The sequence below is a fragment of the Austrofundulus limnaeus genome, unplaced genomic scaffold (genome assembly GCF_001266775.1).
Source record: "Austrofundulus limnaeus strain Quisiro unplaced genomic scaffold, Austrofundulus_limnaeus-1.0 Scaffold2149, whole genome shotgun sequence".
NCBI classification, from domain to species: Eukaryota; Metazoa; Chordata; class Actinopteri; order Cyprinodontiformes; family Rivulidae; genus Austrofundulus; species Austrofundulus limnaeus.
The window spans coordinates 13,970-25,268 of NW_013954551.1; the positions used below are offsets into that span (position 1 = coordinate 13,970).

The 11,299-nt window shown below is 44.0% G+C and overlaps 1 protein-coding gene across 1 annotated transcript in view; it reads right to left on the reverse strand.

The window, feature by feature from the left end:
• Nucleotides 1-10,753, reverse strand: part of LOC106537143 (histone-lysine N-methyltransferase 2B) — a gene marked incomplete at its 5' end in the record, with an annotated part of 13,581 nt that extends 2,828 nt beyond the window's left edge. The window contains 26 exon segments of the mRNA XM_014034516.1: nucleotides 1,290-1,419; nucleotides 1,499-1,582; nucleotides 1,678-1,788; nucleotides 1,896-2,148; nucleotides 2,266-2,391; nucleotides 2,504-2,622; nucleotides 2,752-2,907; nucleotides 3,029-5,240; nucleotides 5,317-5,478; nucleotides 5,574-5,752; nucleotides 6,047-6,125; nucleotides 6,237-6,354; nucleotides 6,496-6,654; nucleotides 6,728-6,862; nucleotides 6,977-7,044; nucleotides 7,162-7,340; nucleotides 7,473-7,549; nucleotides 7,695-7,805; nucleotides 7,897-7,998; nucleotides 8,091-8,278; nucleotides 8,609-8,722; nucleotides 8,847-8,964; nucleotides 9,083-9,175; nucleotides 9,347-9,493; nucleotides 9,596-9,709; nucleotides 9,998-10,753. Of these exon segments, the coding sequence (XP_013889970.1) occupies nucleotides 1,290-1,419; nucleotides 1,499-1,582; nucleotides 1,678-1,788; nucleotides 1,896-2,148; nucleotides 2,266-2,391; nucleotides 2,504-2,622; nucleotides 2,752-2,907; nucleotides 3,029-5,240; nucleotides 5,317-5,478; nucleotides 5,574-5,752; nucleotides 6,047-6,125; nucleotides 6,237-6,354; nucleotides 6,496-6,654; nucleotides 6,728-6,862; nucleotides 6,977-7,044; nucleotides 7,162-7,340; nucleotides 7,473-7,549; nucleotides 7,695-7,805; nucleotides 7,897-7,998; nucleotides 8,091-8,278; nucleotides 8,609-8,722; nucleotides 8,847-8,964; nucleotides 9,083-9,175; nucleotides 9,347-9,493; nucleotides 9,596-9,709; nucleotides 9,998-10,753 (6,090 nt within the window).
• Between the last annotated feature and the right edge of the window lie 546 nt (nucleotides 10,754-11,299).

Below are 11,299 nucleotides of genomic sequence, written 5' to 3' on the forward strand. Positions count from 1 at the left end.
GTCTTCACAACAATGCTTTGGGGGAGGAGTACTCTTTGGGGCTGCAGACTGAAGCTTCGTGTAAATAGGCAGTGCTTTGTACTAGGGCTGCGCTGTATATGCGGTAGACAGTAGAAATGGTATGAAGTTGGCCTACGGTACAAATTTACCCTCTACCGTTAGTTACGTCATCGCACCTGTGTCAACAGGGCTTTGAGTGCGGAGACAACTGAGCAGGAGGCGTTTGAAATATAATGAAGATATTATAGTGTTTTAAAACATGTGTAGACAGAATAAATCCTCAAAATTTCCCCCTCCTGCTGTAGAAAATTTATGTTTATGTTTGTAACAACAAACGTTTAGTAGCTCCAAAGTATTTCTCAAAAATGCATGAGTCAAATCAACAACTGGTAACATACCCATTGTTTGATGAGGGAATGACATAACATGATACCCTTTTAACAGTACAGGATGTCAAATCATTTTGAACCGAGTCCCACAGCGATGTGTCTTAACAGGTGCGTGCTCCTGATTATCATTCAAAAATCTAGCACCGATCCATGAAACTGATCTGTGCGATTCTTCAAGTGATGGTCCCTCCTCTACTTCAACATCTACTGTAGAGTTGATTCAGCTCATCTTCAGAGCAGCTCAGCATGAGGACTCTTGTTGCTCTGTCATTCTCCTCAAGCTGCTGATGGGAGCTGTCACTCTTCCCAGAGAGCGCAACTAGAGGTTGTACCGGCAGCTGCTGCAGAAGTAAATCAGCTGCTTCGCTTTGTAGAATATCCTCTGAAGACGTTTCCCTGCTTGCGTCACAGCATGGGGCGAGATCATTTTCTGACATGCAGCTCAGTTTGGGAACTGTTCACGCTGATAATCTTGCATGCCTCTGTGCACCGAGACAATAATACCTCTAATAAAATATCACTTTTCCTTACTGGGATCACAATCTTACCAAGAGCAAACAGTGTTTATATTATAGTAACTTTTATGTATAGTTATTTGGATAACTATCATGAGCTTACCGTCCTTTTCATTATTATTATCTGATAATCAACTCATAACCACATCGCAGACCTCAGAACTGTAATCGGATCATGAGGCGCTTTCTCACCTCCATGTTACTGTTGATTATAGCTGAATGTTTTATTTTAAAAAGTAAGAAAAGGAGTTTAGAATAAAGCTCTTAAATTAATAGATGTAAACTAACATTTTCCTTGAATTTCTACATCGCATAAAGTGTTACTTGTGGAAAAGGTGCTTATTTGCATCTGTGATATAAATGTACAATCCAATCTTCAACTAACCTTGCCATCATAATATTTCTCCCGTTTATCGGTCAGAACAGCTCGAATGACCGTGCCGGCGTATTCGATCACCATCTCTCCAGCTTCAATATTCCTTTTACAGAAAAGTCCCCGACCATGAATTGGAGATCTGTCGAGCAAAGATAGAAACTCACGAGTTAATATGATCATGGTTTAAGTTTGTTCGTTGTTTTTGTTGCAATAGTTACCTGTAAACTCCCACTGCTTCTTTTGAGATCTTTTCCAGGTGTCTGAACCTCATCGCCATGGGGAGCTCAGAGCTGGTGGCTCGCCTGAATGGAGTGGGAGAAGAAAGAGTTGTTTTCTGCTCTTCCTTTTAGGCAGGTTACATATAGAATTAAAAACGGCATTGATTTAATTAACTGACCTAGAGGCTTTTAGGGGAAATTCATCATCGTCTTCATCGAAGGGACCTACAAAATCAGGGAGCGCTCTGTGTTGTGATGCCAGGAAGTTGAACATGTCAAATGTTGCTTTTCTGATTAAACAAATAAAAAAAAGAGGGGAAAAACAACATGAGGATAAAACCTATTTAAGCACTTGTAAAAGTAGAAAAAAATGAATGCAAATGTAAAATGTCCGCACCGGGTGTAGACTTCAGCTCGCGCACAGCCGCTCGGGTTGAGAGGCAGCTCCTCCTCAACCAGGTCGCAGCGGTGGAAACGGAAGCGGTGCTGTTTGCAGTTGGCGGCGCCCTCCAGCTGCTCCAGCAGGAAGATGACGGCATCGTGGACGACGCCGAGCACCCGTGGGCCGCTCATCAGGCCCAGGGGAAGCTGCTTCAGGTGGAAGTCTGCTCGGGCTTCGAGGACGCTGTCGATCACGGCACGCCAGGCAACTGAGGAAGGAGAGATAACAGAGATTCACACACAGCTCTTCTTTCGCCTTGGATAAAATTTTATTTGAATAACAGGTAAACAAGACAATTTATAAAATAACCTAAAACACCTCCTACCTTCTATGCTGTTAGCTTTAACGCTAAAGCCATCCTCGCTGGTGATTTCAAATCGCAGGTGAGGCTGATTCATATGTGTCTTCTTCCTGTGCTTCAGTGCCAAACTATCTTCTTCTGAGCTAAAACCTGAGAATTAAGAATAGGGATCAAATGTCACGTTTTATTTTAAAAAAAAGTTACTTCATAATTACATAGCAAGAAAAATAGTTGCAAATAATGAAGCCCCAAACAAACAAACCTGTATAGGGGCCCCACTCGGACAGGTCTCCGTGTTGAGCGCTGACCCACGTGTCTGTTTTAGCCTCAGGATGAGACCTGGTTTGTGGAAATGAAAGAGGACTCTGAGCCCGAGGATATCTGAACAGAAAGCACAAACAGGTGAGAGCAAGAATAAACAAATGCTTATAATAAAATACATTAAAAAAAAGTCAACTCCGCAGCCCAGAAACCAATTTATAGATAAGGTTTACAATAAAACAAACTTACCTGCATGGTATAGGAGGTGTAAGAGGCGTAGGAGGTGTAGTGGGTGTATGAAGTGGTGAAGCTGCGATCTTCTCTGATTCGGGTTCAGACTTGTCCTCCTGAGTCAGATCAAGGACATCATTTATCGTTGGAGCTTTCATTCGAACACGACTTGTCCTATAAAAGAAACCAAAACAGTCATTTATGATTTTAATATTCCAGATAAAAACCTGTGGATTAAAAAGATGCATACTTCTGAAGAGAGCAACTGTTTATATGGTGTAATGACATTAAATACCTGGTTTGCTGAACTTCTTCTGGTTCATTTGAGAGATCTATTAGGACGTCAGTTTTGGATTTTTTCCTGGAGGCCCTTTCAGACACGGAGGATACTCTCTTTACTCGAACTTGGTGTCGTCTTGGTCCCCTGCGGGGAATACTGGGGGTCTCTGAGCGTTCCATGGATGACTGATCTGAGTCATCCGTGTCTGGAACCTGCGACGGTCTTCGATGTCTGGCCTTTAGGCGGCCAGCGTTGCTTAGGATGATGGGTTTTGGCCTCGGTGCGTCACTGTGAGTGGCCATTGCTTTGRTGATAATAGCTTGAGCTGTGCTTTGTTGAACGTTGGAAAGAGTCGGCTGAGGAAGACTTTCTATAGTGACCGGGGCTAGGGGGCTTTTCACAGGTAACACTCTGAGAATGATTTTCTTCTCCGTCGTGGTGTGGTTGCTGGCAGGGAGGTTGTTTGCGTCAGATGGGCTGGGCTGAGGCTTCGTTACGACACGAGGAACAGACTGACTCAAAGCGGTCCCACCGTGGAGGATTTTAGCAATTTGACTTATCTTATTGTAAGTCGGCGAGTTTGCAGAAAGTGTCTGAAACGTGTTTGTTCGTGGGTCTTTGACAAGAATCTGACCCTGACGGTTGACTAGCAGGACCTGACGGACAGGAGGAGTCTGAGGAGTGGGCAAACCCGGAGCCTCGGCCTGATTCGGAACCACCTGCTTCTGCTGCTCGGGCTTGGGGCTGTCCAGGCGGATTGCAATGGTTCTGCCCTGCACGGGTTGAATGGGTAAAGTACTTAAACCATTGATGATGATGGGGGAGGAGACCGGACGTGGGACTGTGCAGAAAGTAGCACGGGTCTGGGGAACAATTCTGATGGTCTGTGCGGGCCGAGAGGCCAAGACGTTGACTTTTGGGTGTTGCAGGAGATTCTGTTTCGGGAACAGAAGCTTCAGGTTTGGTGTACACGGTTTTTTCTTCACTAAAATAGTCTTCTTCATCATTGGCCGTTCAGTCTCTGGTCGAAAATCAGCATCACGCAAATCATCTTTATAACCTAAAGACAAGTCGGAGGACGAGGAACTTTCATCGAGGTTTATAACGTTACTGCGGTTTGAGGTTACGATGGAGTCGGCTGCGGAAGAAACAAAATGACCKGTCTCTGAATCCAGAAGCATTTTGTTCTGAGATGTCGACGTGTCTGAGGTCATCGGGACCTCCTCTTCTTGTAACGACAAGTCATTGTTGATGCAACTCGACTCCAGAAATACAGGTGAGGGTGGGGTTTCCTGGCAGGCTGGTTCGATTACTGGGTGCTCGGTGTTCGGCATTGACAAAGTGTAAGTTGGCTCCAGCCTGGTTAGATTAACTGTTAGACGTTTTGTGGGTGTTTCGTAAACGGTGGGAACCTTGGTTTCTTCCTCGAGCACCTCAGCATCCTCACTCTCTGACCCGCTGTCCGCTCCATCCAACTGTGAGATTGAAGGTGCAGAAGGAAGCTGACTGGAGGTGTCGGCGCTACCTGTGGCATTACTCACAACCGTACGGGTAAATCTGACGTAACGACTCGAGTCTTCGTCACCAGAGTCCTTCTCCTGATTGTCATTCTGCGCTCCACTTTCCACCTCTGCTTTKGCGTTAAGAGTCACATTCTCGGCAAGAAGAGCCTCGTCAAACTCCAGTTTAGTGTTCAGTATGGAGGCCACTGCTACGTCCGTGTCGAATACCGTGTAAGGTAGCTCCTGGGACATCAGCTGGGCTACTTCCTCCTCCAGGTTACCAGGAGCAAGAGAGATCCCATTTGTTGTGGCCACAGCTGCATCCTCTGCCTCGGACGACGCCAGGAAGTCTTGGGGAACCTCTGCCGACACCAGGGTTGTGATTTTGAAGTTCTGCATTCCTCTGGGGGAGTGAGAGGCCGCCCCTTGGCGAGGCGAAAGTGCTGGAGAAACGCTGGCGTTTGATTTGGGAGGAGAGTTCCAAACCGGAGACGATGAGTTCTGTCGTGAGAGCGGAGGGGAGGCGGAGCCGACGGTTGAAGACCTTGGATGGGAACCGAACAGGGCGGCTCTGGGGTTTACGGAGCGAAGGCTCGTTGGTACAGACGAGTTGCTCTCGGTTGGCGAGGAGCTGCAGCGTCGTCTCGATGAGAGCCTGCGGGGGCGACGGGGGTCGTCGAGGTCCCTCAGAGTCAGGATGTGATGAGATTTGTGATGAGCAGACCCTGACATCAAAGAAAGAAGAACTTAAAACAAATCCATCAAAATGACAATAAAATGCTATTTTTCCTAAATAAGCACCTGGAGATGGGAGAGGACGTGATGATCCTCCTGCAGGTCTCCTGGTCTGGTTGTAACCAGGACTTTTAGAACCAGGTGTGTTGTGTATTTTAGAGTTGGGTGATGGGGTCGCGGACTTTACTGGACTGGAAGACGAGCTTAAACAATCTGGAGACTCCAAATCTGCCACAAAGCAAAACGTATGTACAGATATTAGTACCTCCAATAAAAATACAACAAAACTGTGAAAAATTCACTCGTTTTAATATCGGTGCAACCTGTGAGATCCGGCTCTCCTCTGTGGTGGTTTGGGCTGTGGACTATGGTGTGGTTTTCTTCTTTGTCCCACCTCAGATCTTGTTCTTCACCGGGTAGAGGAGAGCTCACTTCTGTCACTTTGCAGGTGTATTTACAGCGTCTCCGGGGGTCCAGTGTACTCCAATACAACCGAGAGCATCTATGGAATGAACAGAAAAAACACAATGGTAAAAATATAAATAAACAATTTTTAAACATGTTGAGGACCATAAAGACAAATGGCACAATATTAATAGCACCTCAATTTAAGTCCAAATAATTATTTTTAAAGGCAGCTTCTTTACTTAAATTTGCAAATAAAATATATTTTTACATTAAAAAAACGTGTTGCAATYTTCAGAGGTAAAACAATGTCACAACAGCCAATAAAAATGTGCAATTAAACCATCTCAAAATGCCACGACCTGCTTAGATTCTGACATTGGGCACTTACTGATAACCAACAGGATACAACATCCTCCCGACTGCAGACAACTCTGACAACACACCAAGTTTCTGAATCTGCAGAGAACCTGGAAAGGTTTGGAAGCAGAAACAAATAATTCAGCATGACAACTAATAGCAGTAATGTTTAACGTTAAAGATACACACACAGCTTAAACTAACAGAACATAGATTCTTACCGATTGTCATATTTATGCTTTCAGGCTCAATGCCGGTAAGAAACTTCCTTCTGAGATTGATCCCTTCAAAGTCCACAAACACCCGGCGAGGCACTTCAAACCCTTTCCCCGACACCATCTGCAAGGTTTTATGGGCAAAAATCAAAATAGTGTGCAAGAAACAACAAGGTGAGAGATGTGTTTCAATAAACTCTAGAGTAATAAGAAGCATTTATACTGGCAATAAAGCAAAACTAACAAGAGAGGTCCAAGTCCAAACCTTTGAGCTGAGGAGATCCTTGTGTGCGTAGCAGTACACCTTTCTGTCCTGCTGGAAAACACACCTATTGGCTCGAGCGCACATAAAGTGAAAATTGCTCTGGCAGTTAGCGAGGTAGCAGCCAACAGTGGCTCCTGATTGCCCACAACGATCACAACGCTGGAAAAAAAAAGAAGATTAAAATTGCTTTGAAATTCTATACGTGCAACCATTACAGACCATCATGACTTACCAGATAGCGCCCCCTTGAGACAGCACTGTGCACTTGCAATAGAGCACCATCCTGCTCAAAGACCTCTGCAGACCACAGGCAGCAGTTGATATGAGCCCAGTCGTTCTGTCCCAAATACAGCAGCCGCCCCGCCTCCTATCAAGACAAAAAGGATAGGCACATGGCTAAAGTCAATTAAAAAAAGCAAAGAGAAGCCTGCTTTTATTCTGACGTGCAATGAAAGCAACACAGAGCTCCTATAAAACTCACACTGGAAGCTGCGTCTCCATATTGCTGGCACAGGACACACTGCCTCACATCTTCAGACTTAATGGATTCTGCAGGAAAATATTCCTCATCACTTTTTTTTCTAGTTCAAAGCTGTACAGATGTTAATCTTCAGGTATTCCAGAGGTTTTGAGTAGCTCACATTCTAAAGTAGACAGTTCTCATACCTTGTGCATAAACAGAGGCGTTGAGCGGTGCACCAGATTCCTGCGTGAGGATTGAAGACGGCTTACAGTCAGTGTGAGTCTGAGGACCTCTGGACTCTCTGGACTGGTATGTCCTCTCCATCCACTGTGCGTAACTGTGCTCCTTAGAAGGTGGGAGGACTGCCTCTGGGAGCATACCACTGCAGAATAGAGTGCATTTAAGATTAGTTTGTTTGTGTTTTTTTGCAAGAGTTAACGCTCATCTACAGCTAAACCACAAAAAGAGAATACGTCATGCTTCAAAGGGTTGTATTTTGGTTGCGTGTACTCACTTTGGGAACTCTTCAGAGAACGAGTTCCACTTTTTGAGATGGCATGCAGGAAGCCAACTGAAAACCTGCTTCATCACCTGTAGGGAGTTCAAATCTCAAGTGAGATCAAAGGCAAACTGTTTCAAGAAGAAACACCTGTTTTAGCTAACTTAACCAAAGACAGAGACCCCAACAAAAGAAAGAAAGGTTTCTGTTAGAAATCAGCAAAAAGTGTGGGCTTACTTGGACATAGTGCGCTCTGGACTGTACGGTCAGTCTCTGCTCTTCAGGGAGGAGTTCCTCTTCTTTCAGCCATTTTCTCATCACAGCAGCAACATCCAAATAAAAAGCTTTCTGAGTTACCAACAAGACAAAAATCATGCTTCAGTAAGGAGATGAAATAAAACAAGTTCCTGTTGGGGCTACATGAAACGTATCTACTCACTATTGAGGTGTAGCGAGCGCCTTTAAATTTCTTCTCCACAGCTGTTAGATCGCAGACATGTTGCTGTTCCTGAACATCTGGAGTCGTGTTTGTTTCCTGACACTGGAAGGCAATTTAACAGACACTTTATGAAGCAACAAAACTTTTTTTCTTTTTTAATGGATTCCTATAGTTTTCTGGACATCAGCTCTCACCTCTTTACAGAGCAGGAGGTGCTGAGTGCTGCTGGAGGAGAGGAGGTCAGCGAGCACTTCCTCCAGCCCGGCTGTCAGTTTACTCTGCAGACGCTTCTTCAAGCTGCTTTGTTCCGTGTGCTGCTGTCGACATGGGGTACACATAAAATCCACGTTGTCTGGAAGATTCAGAAGCCCCAAAAGCTCTTCTGCAAACAAAAACGCAATAAACGTAGATTTAGCTCTTACTCTGCAAGACAACAGTAGAACAGTTTATTAAATATTGTGAATTTTAGACACTTATCAGCAAATATGAAAGAAAACAATGGTATTAAGTAAGTAGTTGTTATTCTATAGTATAATGCAGTTCTCAAACTTTATGAAAGTAGCAAAGAAGCTGGTAAAATAACTTCCCTTTCAGAATTTACCATAAAATAATAGCAGTTGTTTAATCTAATTATAGTAGTTTAATCTAAGAGCACTAAATGAACCAACCAGACAGCTGGAAGTTTAATATTTACCTAATGAGGGTTACTCACCTGAAAGTTCTTCACAACTGTAATGAATCAAGTGGCTGCACTTTGAGCACTGAATCATCTCAGGGGGTTGGCTGCTCTCTTCATAGCACTTGTGGCAGACGGTACAGAAATGACCTGACATAAAGGAAACAACATCAATCATGTTGGGTACCGAACGCTCCAAATATAAAAGTGCTTCTTTAGCCAGCCTGTGGCTAAAGATTGAGCAGGTTCTGGTTTATTGCAGTGAAGCTCTTACCTTTCTTGTGGAGAGCGGTGCAGTCCGGACAGAGGTCTTGCTCGTGGTTCCAGGTCATGCCCCAGGTTTTTCCAGGAGTCACCCCGCAGCTCTTACAACGAATGCACGTCATGCACACCTGCACAAAAATATATAAAATATATACCCATTACATTAAGCAGAACTTTAACATTTCAAAAACATATCTTTCTGCTTCATATTAATATTCAAGATTTTTTTGGCTATTAAAGTGTTACCCAGGGAATGGAGCAGTTCATGGGCTTTGGATATGTTGGTCCCAGGCAGGAAGGATGATAAGATGTCTGGCATCTTCTGCATTGTAACACAGGCTGAGAAACAAAAGATACAGCAAGTATATTATTACATTTATAAATACAACTAAAATATATAAAATAGGCATGAAAAGAAAAACATAAATCTGTGTTCAGCAATTATTTCTTACAACTTTACAATAAAACCAAACAAAAGTAAAAGTTTCCTTCAGCATCAACACTGCACACCTTGGAGCTCTTGTTTCTACGGCCGCACACGTTACAGAATTTGCAGCGCCTGCAGCACCAGTTCTCCTTGGACTCCTCCAGGGGGCGATCCTCAAGTGGGAGGCAGAAAACGTGGAAAGGCTCACAGCAGATCTGGCAGAAAATCATCTGACAAAGGCAGGAGATTTGGGGTTTTATAAAAAAAAAATACCCAACATTTCAGAACAAACAAGTGAAAAAACACTATTCTTGTTAAAGCATTGTAGTAACCTCATGTTTTCCTTTACTGGCACACAGGAGACAGACGGGCAGAGGAGTCGACGGGACTGAGCTGAGAATGCTGAGGCCGCCCATTAACCAGACGTTCTTGACTGCACAGTCTTCCTGCAGAACAAAAACACCAAAAATGTGATCCAGATTTACCTGTTAGCTTTGTGGTAATTAAAGCTATACTGTGTAACTAACTTTACAATTTATCAACACTAACAGCTTAGCTCCTAAACAGCCAGTTGTTGTATTAAACATCTAGTCTCTTCATGGCATGTCACATTATGATTATTATTTATTAAGCATAATAAATAGTAAAACTTGTATTACTAAAAGTTGTAAATCTGGTGTAGATGAGTGATTAGACAGATTAAAATAGTCCTCATCTCTGGTGCAAAGACTCACCTTGAAGTCTACACGGATCTTGTGCTTGCTCTGCAACAGGCCCCTTTGGGGAAATCCATTAGTTATCCCTGTTGTTGTGTTCAGTGATGCACATTCAGCAGGATTCTGAGAACGAAGGACATATTGTGGGTCAGTTCTTGGACAGCTCAGCACTGTCCCTTTAACAGATGAGTCCTTGTCGTCCTCGTCAGGCGGCTCCTTCAGCTCCTCCTGGACACGCTCCTTTGTGCCTGAGCTAAAAGTCGAGCAGGGTTCTGGCCCAACTTTGCAGACAGTTTGTTTTGTGTCATTCTCCAGCCGAGTGTCTGGGCGCTTCACCTCAGATCCTTGCGAGCGAATCTGCGAGGAAACCGTTGTCCGAGCTGCGTGCGGTTTGGACTTTGGATCCTGTTGAGGTGCTGATGGCACAGACTCATGCAAACACGACATCGACTGCACATGCTGCATTCGTAACGCTGAAGACTTCTGTGGAGAGTCTGTAACGGGATGCGGTGAAAGGAGGGAGTTTGTGACGTGGCGTGAACGCTGTGAAATGGCAGGCTGTGTTAGAAGCTGGGACAGTGCTGGATGGGATTGGACAACAGACTGATCCAACGACTGCCACCGCACAGACTGAGCGCCAGACTTCAGGACCCAATCAGGCAGACGGTACAAGTGTATTTGTAGCTGCTTCTGCAGCTTCGGCTCTGGGCTCCCAGCTGATCTGGATTCGGATAAAGTTTCTCTGGGCTCCATCTCCTCTGTGTTCTCCTGTTCCTGTGGAGGAGGGGACTGCCTAAGCCAACCAGCAAGACGGGTTCCAAAGTGATACTTGTAACAGTAGCATGCAGAGGCGACAACCGGCGGCAGCCAGAGTGATAGACAAAAGGAAGCAGCAACATTTAGCACTAACGTGTTAAAAAGACAAGGAAGTTAAAGAGGAGTTAAGCAAATAAATCCAGAAACAGCAAAAATAAACAAATTCTAAGCAGTGGCTCTAAATTAAAAAACTGGTTTATGTTCATATCAAGCACAAGTGCCAACCTAAATTGTTTTAAAAAGTACAACTGTATCCACAAGTTCATACATCCACCTTATAATGTTCACACGGTGTAAAAAATTTAATACGTCCAACCTATTGTTGTCACATGGTTCTACTTTTAGTTCCACAACTTTAAACTATTTTAGCTCATTTCTGTTAATAAAACTCAACAAAAATACAGACAAACTTTACTTGTCTTTTTTAGTTTTATAAAAGTGATCTTGACAGAAAAGTCAAACAATGTCAATTTTTCGCAAAATGTGTGTGTGTGTGTGTGTGTG